At 39.9% G+C, this 19,894-nt stretch overlaps 1 protein-coding gene across 2 annotated transcripts in view; it reads right to left on the minus strand.

Moving 5' to 3' along the window:
* The window catches only part of DLG2 (discs, large homolog 2 (Drosophila)), a 673,110-nt gene that overhangs the window by 562,359 nt on the left and 90,857 nt on the right, over positions 1-19,894 (minus strand). For both annotated transcript variants that reach the window (XM_009881201.1, XM_009881200.1), the window contains exon 2: positions 10,744-10,905. In XM_009881201.1, coding sequence (XP_009879503.1) covers positions 10,744-10,905 — 162 coding nt within the window. The remainder of the gene's footprint in view (positions 1-10,743; positions 10,906-19,894) is intronic.

Consider the following 19,894-nt stretch of genomic DNA (forward strand, 5'->3'; position numbering starts at 1 on the left):
ACTGTTCAGAAACATAAAGACTGAGCTGATGCTCTGCCTGGTTGATTGTCGCCTTTCTCTACACATGCAGCTCTATTTCTTTATTAGTCTTTGAGGTACAGTGTTTGGTAGTCCTTGTGGCCCAGTTTACACTCCAAAATAGGGACAGGATTAAAATTCACTAATCCCAGTATCTTTAGGAGACTGTAAGTAAATAGCATTTTTAGAAACGGAAACCTGTCTTGGGTATTTCAACTGAGACTGCTTGAGCCAGACACTCTGACATTACAGCCATCAGTAAAGTGTAAGCAATACAGAAACACCCTTGTCTGCACTTCACTGTTCTCATTCCCATTTGCCCAAAGTAAATATCAATGTCTCCAGAATACTAAAAAAATAATACCTTTTCAAAACAGAAGAAAAATTATGAACATAATAATTAGGAAAATAACCCACTTTCAGCTGAAACCTCTAATTCAGTTCAGATCTGCTCAGTTTGCAGATTTGTTGCAAAACAGTAAAGGAAACTAACTGACTAATGACTGCTAAAGAGGAAACAGCAGCAATTTGAATGTGAAATCAGATGCAAGTGTGGTCTTCAGAAGTTGGCTGATGACATTAACACTCCTAGAGTGTTAAGTTGTTAACTTTGAGCTATTTTGGCCAATTCCCAGTAATTAATATAAGCCTTTATACTCACATGCTATGTACTATCACTGAAAATTCTATTTCTCTGCTTGGCATTTGCTCATCTACTTGATCAAAGACACAATTTGTGACACTGACTTCAAAGTAGAAATTTCTTTATTTGTTGAAAACACCATTACTCTCTTCAGCCTTTCCAATGTCACGTTATCAATTATAATAATTTTATTAAGTTGATTATCAAGTTTAATGAATTTTTTATTTGGAAGCACAAACTTCAAGCACTAAGCACTGATTAAATCCAATGCAGCAATCCAGGCAGATGTTTATTATAACTGTAGTGGAAGGGAGGCTTTGAAGAAATCAACTATGTACATTTTCTCTGAGAACGCCGTCCCTTTTTGCATAACACACTTTAACCTAAAAAGCTAACTTGTAGCTCTTGTGTATGTTAAAGACACGTTCTGATCGCATTTGGAAGCTAATAGATGCAATTCGGTGTGCTTGAGTCTGTTAGTTGAAAAAATCAATGGTATTTGCTGCAGCTCAGAGTTTCTGTAAGTCTTAGTGGAATAAAAGCTGCCCAGAGTGCCTCCATTTCAGTGGGCAACTGTGATCCACTGGACTTGATAACATTCAAGTGTACTTCATATTGCTTCTCTTTGAGGGGAAGAAAACCCACCTTCCAGCAGTAAGAGAAATCAACACAAACTATTCATAAAGATCATGTATGACACAGGGGAGACAGGGAGAACCATGTCTCCTAGTCTTTCAAAGCAGCCAAAAAGCAAAATGATCAATAAGAGTGCAATTTTTTTTTTTTAACAAGGAGGGCATCAATTGTTACCTGATAACAGCTACCTGCTACAAACTTGTACTTAATGGGTGGCTCACAGTATTTACAAGATCCATGTGTAGGTGTAGGAATGGATATAACAGAAAAGTAAGGAAGAAATACCTAAAGAAGGGATACAGGAACGGATACTGAAGGCAATTCAGAATTCAGAAAAAGTAACAAGAAAAAGGTACAGTAATTAACTACAGAAAAGAAAAACAATAGCATGGGAATAGGAAAAAAAAAAAAGCAAAAAAAATCAACAGTTGAGAACTTAAAAAAGCCACCTGAGTCACCAAGCCTGCTCACTGTTTTTTGACATTTCCCCCAATTGCATCAGCTTCAGTAGTAATATTGTCTTTAGAAGATTATTAGAAAGCAAGTAACATGATCTGCTGAAATAGATATGTTAATGGTAAAAAGCATTTTCCATTTAAAAAATCTTTCTGAGAAGTCGCAATTAGCTATTGATACCAAGATGTTACACAAACAATAATCTCTCAAACTCTTATTTAGACTAGATTCTTGAAAAGAGTTGGAAAGTTCAGAAAGATTTTTCTTTTTTTTTAAATGCCAAAATTCCATTGTTTTTTTCAAAGCTTCACAGTCCCCAAAACTATATTACAGTAAGATCAAATAAGAGCCACGAGAAACAGAATTTTAGAAAGGAATCGCTTGGAAAGAGAATGTGTATCAGCGTAAGCACTTCTTAGTCAGGCTGCCGAGATATCCTTCCATAAGGTCTGATTAAAGAGATTAAACAGATCCTGTCCTCTTCATGCTGGAGGCTGCGCCCATCCAGCGCTTCTGGAGCTGCAAACTTCTGCTTTGTACGTTGGTTTACACCCGATACTGACAAAAGTCAGGACATTTTTGATGTGTCACATCATCGGATATATAAACGCAAATATCTTCTACTGAGCGAGCTAATTATCAAGATACTCCTTCATGAAAGGGTATTAGAGCAGTTAAATGCTTCATTTAAAATGTGGAGTGCATTCCCAAGTGTCAGTAGTAGCTGAAGTCTGACAGAAGGGCATTTCAGCTCCTGAGCTGAGGGAAACAACTGGTGTTAAACCTGTCTGACATCTCTGAGAAAAATCCCTCCTGTTGCAGTCTGACTAATAACGCCAAGATGCTTTATTGCACTTTTCATCAGTAGGTCACAAAACACTTTAGAAAGGTGGCAAACATCATTACAGATACTTTACAAATAATACTGATATTCCTGTACTCCCAGACTTGAAGAAAGGAACTGAGACAACATACAAATCTCAAGTCTGCAGCATCCAGTAGGGATTCCATGGATTTATTGAATATATTTCATTTATTTCAGCTAGAAACCTCCACCTTTATAATAGCACATCTCTCTCTATTTTATATTCTATGAGTACTTCATAAGGCCAGTACATCAAGGAAAAAAAAAAAGCTCAGTGAATTACAGGGAAGGAAAGAGTAACTAGTATTATGCAAAACATTACAGAAAGACAAGGAGAAAAAAGGATTACTGGAATCTCTCATTTTCTTGATTGTAAGTGAGAGACATGGTTGGAAATATTTGTAACATCAGACTTTTTTCAAAAAATAAGACTTAGGACAAGACTATCCTTAAGGAGAAATTTACCATCTGAAAAGAATGAAAACTAATTGATACCAATGGACAAAGAACACAGCAGATCAAGAACAGAGAAAGTCTCCTGAAACTGCAATTCAGATTAATATTTGAAAAGACCTTCAATACCTAGGAGGCCCTTATAAAGTAAACAGTGTCCATAGCCTGAAAATATTTTCCAATTCCTTTGAAAATTTCTTTCTTTATTCTTCAGGCAAATCTAACAACATATACTGGGCTGGTAGATACTGTCAGCATTTGCTTTGCTTGTGTCCATCAGAGGCCATCATTTATTTTGCCAAAAAATAAAGGATTGCAATGCCTGAGGTTTACCTTAAGTTGCTGAGATTTCTCCAATTAAATCACCCACTGACAGAAGCAATTTTGTTTGGTTTCTTTTTAATTCTGTCAGAAGCTAGAAAGATAACAAGATACTGTCTGCAACAACATAAATCATGTGGAAAGCCATCAATCAGAAATCCAAGACAAAAAAAAAAAAAAAAAGCACAGAAAACAATGGACTTTCCTATGACGGCAAAAAACAAAAACTATTCTTCATTACTATTCTTCCATGTAACGTTCAAATTTTGCACCATCTTAGGACTTTCTTCGGAGTAAGACAGAGACTGCAAAAATGGAAGACACTCCTGCCCACATGAAACTGAGATACAAAATATTCTTCAGAATACTAATTTATAAGCTGCTTATTTTGCCTTGAAATGTAACAAAATAAAATAAAAATGCAGAGCTACTTTTGCCACTTCTCTAAAAGCAAGAACAAGCATAGGCACATTTGTGTGCTTCCTTTGTCTCGTTTTAATCCGATTGCATTTTTATATTAAAAAACATAGATCACAGATACAGATCTATGATATATGCTTATCTGCTGTTACAGTGAGAGATAAGAGAAAAGCAGTACATGATTAAACATGTAACAAGTGTTGTATCTTAATGAAGCAACCTACTGAATATTCAGTGGAATTTACTGACGGATACAGAGTGCAGTATGGGGCTTTGCCAATAACTGCATATTAAAAAGGAGGGGGGAAAAAAAAGAAGACCAGAAACCCCAAGAAAAGCAACCCCAAAACACAAAAGCTAGGAAGCTACCAGGGCAGAGATCAAAAGTATTATTATAAGATCATTGCTACTGGGCTGAGCCACCCTGGGGCTAAAAAATGCTTCATGCACATTAGCTATACTTACGAAACACAGTCAGTGTAAGCAAAGAAAAAGATGCAAGATTAAATTTTAGATGGCTTGCTAATACATCCACGCATACATTAATATGTCCTCTATATAACCCCAATTAATTTTGTAACTGCAAGAGAAAACTTCAGACTTCTGTTCCTGCCACATAACAAAGCATCAGCCTCTCGCAGTCCCCCCACGGCTCTGAAGAGCCTCCGAAATGCAGCATCTTCGCTCTGGCAGAACAGCCTGTGCTATGGCACAGCCTCATCTCTTTGTCACACCTGAACCACACCAATTAAAACTAATTCAGCCTCATCTTGTTCTCTTCCCTATCTGAACTTCACCTCTAACACAGGGTTTGATCCCAGTAACAGGAATTAAGGATGTTCAGCAGCTCTAGAAAAATAAATGGGTTTCTTACCACAGTTAGATGAACCCCCAAAAGCAGTAGGAACTGTATTTACACAGGAGTATCAGACACGGTAATGCTGAAAGCTGCAGCAACCAGCTTTTCCTGTGTAAATCTGGTTCCCTGGTAGCTGGAGGTACTTACAATTACATGAGCAGAGGACTTTCCTGTAATTGCTCATTTAAAACAGCTACACAGGCCTATTGAGTGTATTTTCTACCGTCGTTTTGCAGCTCTGTGCAGCGATTCCTCAAGCTGATCCACAGCTCACGCGGTCCACTGTGACATCGTGAGAGTCTTCGAGTTTGCTATTTTCACAGTACCGGTGACCAGTCATTTAGTATGTTCGACACTTAGTATGTTTAGAATGTTTTGACCTTATTTATCCAAATTGTCTTTAGAACTCAATTTTTACTGAAGTCAATGTTAATTCATGAAATAAATAGTTCTTACTTAATCTACATCTTTAGTCACAAAAAATTACTCTTCATGACAGTTTCCAGGAAGCTCAGGCTGAGACATTTTTCACAGAATGTTTAATCATCCAGGCTCATCCTCAGAACCTCTTTCCCCTTCTTTGTTAATTTGTCAGAGAAGCACGGCAACCACTGTAGTGAGGGCTGACTCACCCTTGGACAAGGAAGGCTTTGGAGGTGACGAAAAAGCTGTTTCATTAAAGACAGCAAAGGGGACATGCCAAATTCCAGGAGCCTTCCCAGGAACGACCTTCCTGTACCCAGGTGGATAAAAAGAAGAATGCCAGGAGTGCAAAGAAAGATTAGGAGTGCACTCACCAGAAGATGGAAGTTGGGAAAGAGAGATCTGGCTTGGAGCAGAAACAAAATGTTTTTTTTTTCCCCACGAGATACAGAGACTCTCAAATAATGGCTAAGACAGGGGTTTTGCCATCATCGAGGAAAAAGAACAAAGGGAATCAGTGTGCCACAGTGAGGGGAGAAGCAAATCTCCTTCTGAAAAGCAATTTGCACAAATGTCAATTCATGTCTAACGTTAACTTTGGAAACCGCTAAGCAAATGAATTGCCCATTTGCTTCATGTGGAGATGGTTTTTCCCTCTCTCCACTGGACAGTCATTTCATCAGGCCTGACTTTCTGTGAGCTGTCAGCAGCCCTGCGGAGCTGCAGGGCAGAACCCTGGGACAGAAAAAACAAAACAAACAAACAAACCCCCAAACAAACAACCAACAACAACAACAAAAACAAAAAAAAAAACCAACCAAAAAAAAGGAGGAATATCCAGAATGGCTCCTTCCCTTCTACAAGGTGAGGCCATCAAAGAGGAGGCAACTGAGAAGGTTTCTGAACTTCCTTGTTTAAAAATATCCCAGGTTAAGATAATAACAGTTATTTACCTAGCTACTTGTTTTTGCACAACTGCCTTTGATGCTTACACCCAAACCTTGCATTAAATTAGGAAATGGAGATAGGAGTTGGAATGGCCTAACATTTAAAATGTTCAGGCAACCAAGGAGATTGCAAACCCTTGCATGGATTTTTACTTATAAGCTTATCTAAAGAAAGTGGGATATACTTAAAACAAAATGAAATCTAACATCACAATAATGCTAAAAAGGTTCATTTAGAAGCCAGAGTTATCATTCATTTAGTGAACACTGATTAGCTCTATTCCTAGGAGGAAGGGAAAGAGAGGAGTGTTTAATTTAGAGAGAGCATTTGAATGTCTGAATTTCAGGTACGGTTGTGTTTTATTCAGATTTCCCAACACACCAGGGATTCAGAAGGCACCTAATTTCTAACAAGGCATTTTTACTGAATTAGCACTTTCTGAGCCGTGTAAGAAAAACCTCCGTAGCACGTCCTTGAAGCGTTACAGCTGCAGATGAAAGGATTCTGAGCTTACTACACCATCTACTGTCAAAGGACTGAAAGTGCAAGAAAATTATTTTAAACTATCTTTTCATTATATTACATACTTTTTCCTTTAACAGACTAATAAAACACAATTTCATCACCTCCATAAGTTGAAAAGACCATTTATCATCTTAATAACAACTGTCTCTTTCAAAAAGCTTCTCGAATGTTAGCATTTTCCCAAATGTTAATACAGCCACATAACTGAAAACTTCCTTTACACCTTTAGTGTTTGACATTCAAAGTTGCTGAAGCTGTTTTAAATTTTATCTTCTCCACACTAATAAGTAGATCAACCTTTAACAGAAGTTTTCAGCTTTCTAAAATTAAGCGTTGTCCAGAACTGAGTTGAGCCTACTGGAAATGCTACAGGAAGAAAAGGAGTAGGAAAGCAAAGTTCATGCAGAAATCTGAAGTTATAAAAGTAAAAATGACAGTGAAAAGAGAATCTAGTTTTCAGCACAACTGTTCTTGCTCATTATTATCTTCTGAAAGGAAGTAATCTGGCTAGTGCACGCTAGATTTTAGGTACTTGAAAGATAACAAGACATGTCAAGATAAGAAAAACTATTCACATTCCTAAACAGTATTTATCATAATCAGCTTCTGGATGTCTCAAAGAGATTTTCAGAATGGCTGAGGACCAGATTTCTGATTATTCAGCACACAAAACCAGTGTAAGATTGTTAAAAAAGAATTCTCTTTATACAAATCTTCTGAAGTAACCAGTAACAACAAGCTCCACTAGGATATTTCTGGACTACATCAAACCACATAATCTGGAATATGAAATTACAGCCAAGTTCTTAAAAAATTTCTATACAGCAACTTGATACCAAATTTAAGATGCATCTGTTCAGTGCAACATGGTACCTTGTCAGGCATTTTGGATCACACGTCTTCAAAAAGACAGGCTAAATCTTTCCATCCTGAGGGTTAGAAAGTCTTTCAAGAACCCATGGAATGTTTTACTTAGGGATGTACACAGGGGTATAGACAGGCCCATGGTTTCTCTGCCTGAACTTCAACCATCCACAAAACTTGTAACTGTAATGATGCGAGTCTGTGCTCCAGCTCTCGAGCTGATTTATAGATGCACCCTGAGATGTTCACTGGAATCTGGGGAGCACCGGCAGCATCGCAGTTGACCTGTACAAACAAGGTGTAACACCTGTGGCTTCCAGAGAAGGCTGTGGTCAGTTGTGGGGGCTGGAACCAGCCTCCCTGCAGGGTAGTTTTCTGATTGCATGATCTTTGCAGATTTATTTCCGCATGAACACAAACGTATGGAAACAAGCAACTCTTTCCTCTGCCAGACTCAAGTCACTTAGGAAAAGTGATGTGATTAAGACGGATATGTGGCTTGGCCTTGGGACACCACTTTGGTTCCAAAGCATCTTAACTAGATTATTTTTCCGCTCCAACATTTTTCTTTCACGACACTATTTCAAATGTAAAAATAGGGGCCAAATCACCCCGTAATCAAGGGCATTTTGCAGCCACTAAACACAAAGGGCTGCCTCTAAAATTCTTCAGGAGCTGCACCCTGGTGCTGCAGACCCCACAGCGGAATTCAGGCAGCGAAATGCAAAGTCAGGCAGTGACTTAACCCCACTCAGCCACACGCTCCCCCCTGCTTGTGTGATGTCCTTGCTGGCTGGGTGGCTGCTCAGACAGCCAGTCCTAGTGACACCGGAGGTGACGCGATCCCTCTCTTGGTACCAGCAAACTTGTGACTTTCATTTACACGCATTTTCCCTTCGCACCAAAGGCTCTGACCTGTATTCAGAAAACTGGGGCAGAACGAGTCAACCTTTCCAGTGCAAACAGCTCTCGGTGGAGTTTCCTGACAGCTTTATCCCACTGCAATTGCCAGTGTCTTCTCACTCCTCAGACAAGAGTTGACAGGCTGTATTTGGACCCCAGCATCTGTTATATATCCTCAGAGCAGGATTCCAGTTCCCCCCTCTCACGCAAGGCAACAGAATATTTAAATTGCAAGCAAACTTAGCCAGCAAATCTTTAAATACCAATATTTTATGTTTCCCTAGGAAGGCACGCTATGGATTGAGAGGCGGTGTGCCTCAGATTTAGCCATTATTCAGTGCAGCCGTGTTTACACAATACTATGGAGAAAACCACGGAATGCTTAATGGTATCAGACTATAGGATAGAAAAATCTATAATTCAAGGCAACAACCAATTCTGTTTGGATTTTGGAGAATTTGGAATGCTATTTCTCAACTATGTGGAAATCACCACGACAAAACCCTTCTGAACAGGGATTTCAGTCAATTCCCAGAAGCAAAAGTGAATCCAAAGCAAGCGTTTCAGATAGGAACGCTACCACAGGGCCATGAGCTCCAGCAGGAGGTTTACTCCACCCTCCGGAGCTAATTCTCTACTGAAGGTTAAAAGACAGGACACAGACTGCAGGAGAAAGAAAGCAGGAACTTCAAAGCCATCTGAAGAGACAAATTACTATATTTAGATTAAGTGGCAGGCATGAGACACTGCTAAGTGGCAGGCATGAGACACTGCATCTGAAGGAAAGAAGAGAAAGGGACAGAGTCAAAGACAGAAATCCTGAGGCTGAGGAGACAACTTGCAGAAGACACTGATTTCCAAGAGGAAATACTATATAACTCTTCTCCTCCTATCACTTCAGAAAACAGCAGCAGATAACAACTTTCTTCTGTCACAAGAGAAAATTAGACTGGGAGCTGTTTTAAGGCAACTGTAGACGTCCAGGGATACCCTTCACCTCACTTCACAATAAGCTTTTTATCATCATTGTGACATTATTAGCTTGGAACATGAAGCCTTACTTGACGGTCTCTCTTGTGAAGCAAAATACCTATTTTGGACTTTCATGAATAAGAAGCACCACTATGATCTTCACGCTCAAGGAGCCCTAGAGGAGCAGCACTGTTTCCCTTCCAGGCAAGAAATTGCTTTGTCTATGACTGTCCCCTGAGGTTACACAGAGGCCACATGGAGGTAATCCCTTTCAAACAACTAAGTTGCCCCCCTTCAGCATGAGAAGATATATCACTGCTCGATAACGTTGGCTTCTGCAGTAGAAGTTGGGTAAGCAACCTGGAAAGCTCCTAAAACATGAAAATACAAACACACAAACTACACACAGGGTACAAGAGCAGAGGACAGAGATTAATTCATGTGGCTATTCCATGAAGGCTCCATGAACACTGGCTGCATTCACATCAATCTTTAATAATAAACATTTCCTTTCACTTGTAACCGCCCTGTACACTCTGCTAGGCAAGCGATGCCCATTTCACAGGCTTTGAACACTAGAAGGAGCAAAGCCCGTCTGCCTTGTTTGCTGCTTAGTTAATTGTCAGAATAAAACCATTACCCAGAACACCACCACCTCTAGCAAAAATACTCATCTTTTTTTTCCCCCTTCCCAGGCCTAGTAGAAAATAAAAATAGGAAAATCATCATGTTCATGACTCCGTCCATGCTTCTTCATTAGAGAAGTTTTAGGAACATCTTCAAACTATTGCAGTCTTATTAAAGAGCAAATGTAATTTTCAGAAATTGATTTCCTTTTGGTTATTATACAGGTTCATCATGAAGATAAGCACTTTTTGCCCAGCAAGATATATCAGAGGACACCAGACACACAAACAGGAAAACCTTCCATATTTCATAAATAGTTGCCTTAGTTAACAGAGAGATATCTCTACATACTCTGAATTGCAACAAAGCCCACAGAAAACAGCAAGTGCTTGAGTACTAAAGCATCTGAATAGTGGCAAATGAGCTCCCTTTTCAGTTTCTGAGTGAGGACAATCAGGTCTGCCATTCTAAAATCACTGTGATACTGAGGCTGAGAACCAGCATTATTTCTTTCTCAGTGTACAGGAAAAAAAAAAAAAAAAGGCTCATTTGCCAGGAATGATTTTTTGCTCAAGCAAAAATCTCACTCAAAGCAAAAAGCTCACATCGCAACACAACGCTTTGCCAACCAAACCATCATCTATTCCACTACAGAGAGCCTTAAAAACTCAACACAGGACAATCAATCCGCAAGGATACTTTTCAAAAAGCAGCTTGTCTGTTTGTACAACAAAACAAGTTTCCCAAGAGCTTCATGCTGTATGTTTTCTCGTATTTGAGGACCAAAGCCACAGTCAATATCGATCCTACCTTCAAAGGAGAAATGTGCGACTGTAAGACATATCCATGGACATTCTCTATTTGAGACAAGTTCTTCTCGGACACATGAACAAGCTCGGGGCCTCTCACTTCATGGGTTAATCGAGGCAAAGTATGATCATGTGGAGCGTCCTCATCTTGATAACGATATTTCTAGAGGAAAAAAAATAGGAAGGTCAAATAAGCTTTGAGGAGGCAATGCACCTGTATTGATGTAAATATGGGATAACAGAAAAACTGTCAGACATTAGACAATATAACCCTTTCATTTCCTAATCTGTTCTGGAGAAAATACCTCATTATTTTTTTTAAATTTTCATCAAAGAGAGAAAATATGGTATATCACACTGATACACAAAACCTTTACCACCAGAGAGACACCTGAGACGACAAATTGGCAAGGGTTGATGACGAAAAAAAGACACATTGATCGTCTGAGTGTCAGCTCACATTTCACATCCCCACATGAACTCTGCACTTCTACAGCTTTTCTCTGCAAAACATTGTGTCATTTTCCATTTAACACCATGTGCTCTGATGCAGGACAACACACACGCACTTCTACAGACCCACGTCAGGCAGAAAATTACTCTCCAGTGAAGTTTTCCCCTTACCCCGAACAGTAATTAATTGTGTGAGGTGCTACAACTCCCTGCTCGACAGTGAGGCAACATAAGAAGCAACTTGTCCAAGATCCGAAACAAAGCTTGTGACAATGAATATAACCCTAAAAATTAAATTAAATGACCGGATCTGACCTTTAGCTAGAACTCTTCTTAAAAAGGCACTAGACGCTTGGCTGACGGGCCCAGCTCTGTCCTGTGGTGGGGCAATGGAGCTGGCTGGAACCGGCTGGAACCAGCTGTGTCCGGCATGGGGCAGCCCCGACCTCTCCTCACAGGGGTGCCTGCAACCCCCCACTGCCAAAGCCTTGCCTTTTACACTGGAGAGACGTACACACCGCCATTTTAAGGAGAAGACTACTGAATGGGCATGGCAGTGGTGGGGAAGGTCAAGAGGGTCCGGCAGGGGGAGGAGGCAGAGGGTAAATCAGAAGGGAAGTTCATAAGTCTTTGGCAGTAAGAAAGGGACAGATAGTGCCATTGTAAATGCCGTTTTCAGCTGATGGGGATATGCTAAAATATTGGAACGAGCAAAATCAAAGATTCAGACTTATTTGGAAGGCCATATAAAAAGTCTGAAGTTCAGGTACTCTCACAAGGACATTGTGAAGGAGACCTCTCCTCTGCTCCTGCATTTCGCTTCGACCGCTCGGCTCTGGCGTGTTACTGCCTTTACCCATCCCTCCAAAGGGAATCATCCCAGTTTATTCCTGTTTTCACTCTCATGCTTGGAAATGGTTCAGAAGTTGCCAATCACTTTCAGAATACACACGTGACGTGATTTAGTCTCTTCTTTCCTGGGATTCGCCTGCAACCCTTCACATACTCACTTTTCGGATAACGTAATTAATGAATCTATGAAATGACTGGCACCAGACAAGTATTATTTGGGCAAGACGCCATCAGCCTAATAGATGGTACTCCAACCAATGTCACATTAAAGGCTTGGCACACAGATCATTTAAGCCCCAAGCAATCAATTATTTTTTTGAATCCAGCGAGTACCCTTTCAAAAAAAGACGACTACTCAGAGACACCCTCTTTAAAGTGAGTCATTTGCTAAAACGTGATTAGGAGAAATAACTGCAGAATACCAGAGTCATCCCATCTCCCTGGGGAATGGTAAAAATTAGAATGTCCAGTGACAGCTTTCCAAAGAGACAAGACAGCAGTGGCAGAAGCCATAACAAGCTTTGGCCAGATCATTCGTGCACCTTTACAGCGCAAGAAGCAGTGTAAGGTGGCATTGAAGAGAGAATATCTCTTTACGTCCATCAGTGAGTCCTTTCCCCATCACCGCACTGCAGTGTAGTTGTCGCACAAATGAGAGCCAAAGCCCGGAGGAGAGTGGCTCACCCTGAGCCCTGTGCTCCCGAAAAGCAAAACACTTCTGTGCAACCCCACTAGTAAATTTCCCCATGAAAACCTATGCTTTATAATTAAAATCGATCTTTTTATATAACTGCACATTCCCATGACAAATTCAGTAATATGCATGTTCACGTGCCATAAACTGGAAAGTTTACAGAACAGATTTCCACTTTTCCATTTGCCTTTATCTCTTTCCCACCCCAAGCCCAGCTTTCTCATTCTTCACAAAGTATGAACCTAGAGCATTTCTCGATCGATCCTGTTATGTGTTTGCCTCACGTTCTTAGCACCAAACTCATTGATTTTCATACATCTTTCCTCCCACAGCATCTCTTCACTGAAATGCTTTCAGCTGTGAACCAAAACAGCTTGACACAGCAAAAAGCCAGTGGTAAGGCAGAAAATACCAAACCAGAATTGAGACTCTCCTGCAGAAATGCCTCATTCGTCTTCATCTCTCTGTCCTGATGGGGTCCTGCAAATGTCCTTGAAATTACTGCATTCCTTAGAAACCAGAGCTTTCTCTATGGGTTAATTCAAATTTCTGGAGGGAAAAGCATGATTGCACGGAAATGCTACTCTTCATTCGACAAAAGAACAGGTGGATGTCTTATGATAATTAAATTACAAATCAGTGCCTGCTGCTGACAGGGTATTGTACGCTGCCAACTAGCATCAGATATTTAAAATCCTCTGTAATTACCTATAATGGGGGAGTGGAGTGTGCTGCTGTGAATTTTTAATATGAACGTGCCTTTTTATAAGAGATCATTCTCTCTACAGTGTGAGATTATTACAGCATTGCTGCTCCTCACATGGTACTGTCTAAAGGAGCATTTCTAAGGCTGTGTTTGCCAAAGAGTTGTCAGCTAAGCAGGGCTGAAGATATGAATCCAGCAGAAAGTAATGGTCAAAAGCTTTACATTTCAACAAAGCCAGCTCTCAAGCAAAAAAAAAAAAAAAAGTTTAAAAAAAAAAAGTATAAAGTTACAATAGAAGTTACAATAGCCAGACTACTGCACTGGCATGGAAATAGAGATGTTCTTGCAACCTACCGTTGACAGATTGTCAGTGAATTAAGGTGTTTGGGAATTTTTCATTCCGTTTTGGGCCAAAGAGAACTGATTTTTACAAAAGTCCTTGGTATTTTTTTTGCAGTTGCCCTCGCTTTGCATTGCAGAGAATGCAAACAGAACATTGCCTTTTGGATCAACTCAAATTGACCTGTGTCCTAAGATGCTGACTGTGGTCTTACTAGAGTTGCCATTCAAAAGTACATGAGCCTGTTCTTCTCTACGTGCTCTTTGGCTGGACCACACTGCAATACATCACACGTTACTTCTGCTTGCGATAGGAGGGCTACAAAAGGAGTGAGCAAAATGTTTTAAGTCTCAAACGCTGTTCCTGTTTTACAGACCTCCTCAGGAGGGGCCAGACTTCTGCACCTTAGAAGCTCTGGGGCTTCATATAAGCTACGTAAGACCACAGGGAAAGGAATTTCTGCAGAAAATTTCCCGCATGAGACAATGACTTCTTACAGGTCCAGTGGTCCCATTGCAATCTGGGGATAGACAAGGTATGCAGTTGGGCCGAAATGCTCTCTTCTCCTTATCCCTCGGTCACTTGCCTTTTCCCTCAACCCGGTATTTGAGCTACTTTGCAACTCCCATGCAGACTAGCCCCACTGCTAGTCATCTGCTGTAACCTTGACATGGGAGCTCCCTTTGAACAGATTAAACATCACCCCCCTTCTGCATGATATTAGGTCCAGAATTCAATACACTGGATTCATTCACAGTTTAAGAAACAGGCAAAAACTAAAACCATAATGGACTTGGTCCACTTAGACAAAAGTTTAATCTGCAAAGTCCTGTTAAAATGTTAGTGTCACCTTGTCTTACTTTTCTGCTCATTTTTTTCAGTGGTCTTCTATGTGTTGAATTTTACTGGCACAGCTCACCAAAGGCAGCAAATTTCAATGTCATACAGATGAGTATCTTGAGAAAACAAACTTTACAATTTGCACACACAAGTCCTTGGGCATTCATCCAATCATGAGTAGAAATAATGTTACTCATCCAACTGATTGCAAATGAGCAACACAGCTTGAATTCTGAATATTTGCAATCAATCTATAGAGTAAAAAGAGAAAAAAAATACTCTTCTCATTATATAAAATGGAAAAAATCACAATCTGCTTGCCAAGACTGTGGAAGTAGATTAAGAAGCTTAAATCATTGAATAATTATACTTATTGTGAATGACTTGCTCTTTTGCTTATCAAGTAGATTTCTAACAAGCTTGTCACTATATCACAGCAATACCTTTCATCCAAGAAGCCCAAAGAGCTTTACAAGTGGTAGTCAAGTCTGATAACATCCTGCGGAAAAAAAGTATGTGCATCATCTAAAGGTGGGTAAAATTAGGGACAGAAATACAACTTGCTCAAGGTCACAAAGAGAATGATTTAATTAAGCAGTGGTAGAACTTAGGAGTTTTTTCCAGTCTGCTTCTCTAAGCTCAAGACCTAGTGAACTACACCAAGTTTAATAAAATAATTACTATTATTATTATTAAAAAATAAGGTTGTAGGTTAGCTACTGCCGTTGCAATTTATTTTTATATTTGGTTTTGGGCGTTTTGTGATTTTTTTTCCCCCACAAAGGTTCCAGGAGACAGCAGACTTTCTAAGGTCAGGAATTAGGTTTTTCTCTGCATCAATGTAATAGCTAACAGTGCTTTGTGTAATTCATATTGTGCTATCTCTGAGAAACACGTAGTGATTTTTAGAGGTTTCCTGTAAGAACCAAATTGTTTTACTGAAAGGACACTATTAACACTGAATGCTGCAAACTTGCATAGATTTTCCATTCAATACAATAAAAAGCTCTTTTTTTTTCAAGAGAGAAAAAGCCCTAAATATATGATTTATTCTCTCAGTTCACTGAATTAAGCGGGTATTTGCCCACTGTAGGGAATACACATTCAGTTTTTTAAAATATGCAAGTACAGTGTAGTGGACCAAATACGCTTTATAGTATTCTCCTCATCTGTTGGGGTTTTTTTTATTATTTACTTATTAAACTCTAGATACTTCTATTTTTCATGATGAAGAAGAATTGAAATGGGGATTAGCCAAAGCACCAGTTTTATCTGGACGTAGTTGCACCTTTCGCTCACAAGATGGCACAAAAACCATCGAGTTAGAGCACATTTTCACATTGAGCTACGAAGTGTTGCAGGAAAAAATAAGTAGCTATGAAATGTCATAAAACATAAAACTGACCTGGTACAACATTATTGAAAAAAACAAAAACAAAAACAAAAAAAAAACCCCAGCAATCTTTTATAGCAAGTATGTATAAACAGGTTATGATCATACACAAAGCTGGCAGCTGGAGAAAAGTCTAACAGTTCATATAAGCATCAAAAGTTACAAGCGAGTAGGAACCAATTGGTTATTGCAGGCTTTAGCATGAACAAAAACACTATGTATTGACAAGATTGAGACTCGCCCAGAATGCTGCATTCCTCCAGGAATTCTAAATCCTAATTAAAACCGCCTGCATGCAAATCTGTACCATGAGGTATTCAGCTCCATATGCTGCATCGCATTTTGGACCTGTTAACAGCATCAGTTTAGCCCTCTGGAGGTTGCTACATGTTATCCAATAATTTAAAATAGATTTTTATCTTGAAGTACCAGTGTAAAAAAAAGACACTCTAAGAGGGCGGCGTTGCTAGTATTAAATGGTGAATGTGGCTGCAGACTATAAAAATGGGTAACTTCAAAAAAAAAAAAAAAGTCCAGCTAATACTGATTGTTTATCTCAGTGGAGTGAAGGAAAGACGTGGGTGAAACCATACAATTTATCAGCATCAGGCTGTAGACACCTCTCCATCCCTTTGTCCTGCAATAACTTCAGTTGCATATTCCTTTTCATAGTTTTCAACTTTTCCCCTCTAAAGTGTTTTTTTTTTTTCTTTGTCCATGTTCCCACAACCACTACAAGTCTTCACGCCCCGTTAGCTCCCTCCTTCATAAAGCCCCATGTCCCCGCTCCCATTCCCTGATCCCTCCGATTCCGCTGCTGCGATCCTCCAGCGTGGAAGCCCCGAGCCTCGCAAATTCTCCTTTTTCCACCCCTTGCCAGACCCGAAGAACAGCTTCTGGCACGGGGCGGCTGTGCTGAGGTTACTGCTGAGCATTTGGAGAGACAGAGCTGGCAAATGCCACCGGTCGCCGTGGCTCAGCTTCCCTGCCAATAAGCCTGCGGTGGGAACGCAGCAGGGCAAAACAAACACCCTGGGTTTATAGCAGAAGATTACAAAGCAATCGTGTAATGTAATAAATAAATAATGTATTATTATGGCCTGAAAGAAAATGATACAGAGAAACAAACAAAAATCACAGAACAAATGGCTTGCCTCTCATATGTTTTCTGTACCAAAAATACAGCTTTCCGTTTAGTCCGGCTTTGCTCAGCACACGACACAGACGACCATTTGTGTTTTGCAGCTGAAACCCTCACCCCAGTCTTCACACTTGGGTGGCCTACTTAGTTGAATTTATATGAAAAATAGGACTCCTCTTCCTAGTCCACACTGCTAGTGACTTCCTCACAGTTATCTAACTATAACAAATAAAAAACACTAGGGATTTGTATCTCTTAGTTTTGCATGTATCTACGTACTGATTTAAAACTTTAACTATGTATTTTCATTATATTATTTTCCAATGCCCTTCTGGGCATGAGTCAATAGGATAGCACCTTCTGAGCTACTCCAGAGGATAACCAAGACTGTCCCCTAACTCCGTTTCTTGGGTCTTGAGTAGACGTAGTAGCCACAGGTTGAAGGGATGCAGTGAGACTGTTCTAATTCCAGTGTTAATTATATTTCCCTGAAAGGTCCCTCTAAAAGGGGTCTCTAGGGAGGGATGGCCTCTGGGCATAGTCTCTAGCACTGTTGCCTTTCCCACCATTCCCATGAGTCTATCTTATGCCCAAGTATCTCATGCAGCCTCTGGGTATAGTTTTTCCTGATAGCAAAGTTAGGTGTAGGTGGTTCTCCACCTCCTGCGTCTGTCTCCCCTGTGCAGCCCTGGTCCTCCATCCTGCTCCTTTACTTGTACTGATCAGTCACTGATCAAAATTAATTCTTTTTACAGGTGAATGATGCCCTTATGGAGTTTTCAGCCTCACAAGTAGGTGCATCAGCTCTAGTGGGGGAGGTAACACAGGAACAGGAATGACAAATCAAGGAGGGGAAGAGTGATTCCTTGAGACAGCATTACCGGTAAGAAAAAGATACATGAAAATATTACCCTGAATCTTCTCCTCCCTTGGATACATGCATAATCCAATACCAGGATCTTTACCTGCCAATGCTAAGATAAGCCAAGGGATCTATAATGTGTAATGGCAAATCGAAGGAAGGCTGACTTGAGATTTCGCTAGGAAGGAGAAGGAATAGAAAAATGATCAAAACAGGCATTGGAGCAAATGAGGATAAAAACCAAAGCTCAGGTGGTAAAACCAGAAAAGACGGAGAACTCCCATATCTGTGCTGCTCTGGTTCTCAAAAATACTTGTGAAACTCCTAGGGAAAGCTTTTGTTTTAACTGCCTCCGGGGCTTGTTTGAATAGCAATAGCTGCTCCCAACAATTACCCAGGCAGCAGAGGCCCGTGGCTCTGAAGATGGTGGCTTTGCCCCACGCTGGTTTGTGTAGACTTTCGGTCTAGGGCTGTGGAGAGTCATTTTCAAATTTGACCCTTGCACTGCTCACATATTCCTGTTTCCCAGACTTGTTGAATATAAGTGTTCCCTTTCATACCCTTGCTTTTTTGCAGTACCAGGTCTAAATGAAATCTAGGAGGAAAACCAGACTCTTTTTTTCTTAAATTAAGATTCAATTCATAGGTGAAAAGAAAGATAAACCATGGAGTAAAGTGCTCAACAGTCAAGGAAGTATGATTTCCTCATTAATCCTACCACATTCACTGTGCAGAGAGGACAGATCGTTGGGAATTAATTGTGAATTGAAAGACACAGGAATTGTGTGTCTGTGGAATTCCAGTATCATTTCTTACAGAAATTGGAGAAATCTGGACAAAGACTATATGAGGCAAAAAGATGCTCTCAGGCTAAGACAGGCGAGTGCTATTGTCGATAACTGTTGCTGTTCTTGCTTTTGCCACAGAAATCTCATGCGACGCTAGGCATTTCACAAAGCCAAACTTTCCTCAGGTGTAGAACTGAGATATTCCTCACTTTGAAAGGTCTTGGCAGACAGAGGTGGCCAGTTTTCCCAGAAGTGCTGAACATCAGCAGCTCCAGCTGAAATCAGGGGGAGTGGGGCTTCGTGGAGAAAAAATGCAATGGAATCCTGTGGCCTCCGAGAAGTCAGTCTGAGGTGAAATTGGTATCAGCTGACATTGGCCACCTAAAACTTAAACTTCTGGTATAAGCAGGTGGGCAGGTTCCCTTGCTAAAAACTGGAACATCACTATATTATACGTATATTTATCAGAGAACTGCTCACTGAAGGCACTTTTCCTCTCCTTTTTTTCTGACTTGGACTGTGGACAGTTTAGCATTTAAGCATTTTGAATGAGATTCATTTCACCCTTCATATTGCAAACTGGACACAGAAACGAGTGGACTCATTTGTTCTTAATTGTTTTGTTAAATGAGTAAAAGTTCTAATCACAAAGGGATATTGTGAAAATAAATTCTTTAATGTTTATGAGATACTTGGATAGTATGAACAGGTTCGGTATTACAAGAAAATCAATGAAAAATTAATAATTCTGTAAATGGAGCACAGTTTGAGCCACATGCATTAAATAATGCATGGAGACATATGTTGAATGCCATATGAAGTACCACTCTACATGAGTGAAAGAAGCAGAGGGCCTGTGAAAACAAAAATAACTGTGTAATTAAAAATGTATTTGAGTTATATTATAATACTACACTACAATATATGGCCACAGAGGGCCTGACATAAAGTTGCTTAGACCATCTTAATTCTTGCATTTCCTAAATCTGAGTGGTTAACTTTATAACCCTGCCATCCCTTAACTGTTCTTTGAACACAATGTATACATACATAAAAAAATCTCATAAACTTTAAAAGCATTCC

The sequence above is a fragment of the Charadrius vociferus genome, unplaced genomic scaffold, assembly GCF_000708025.1.
Source record: "Charadrius vociferus isolate BGI_N301 unplaced genomic scaffold, ASM70802v2 scaffold1, whole genome shotgun sequence".
Taxonomy (NCBI): domain Eukaryota; kingdom Metazoa; phylum Chordata; class Aves; order Charadriiformes; family Charadriidae; genus Charadrius; species Charadrius vociferus.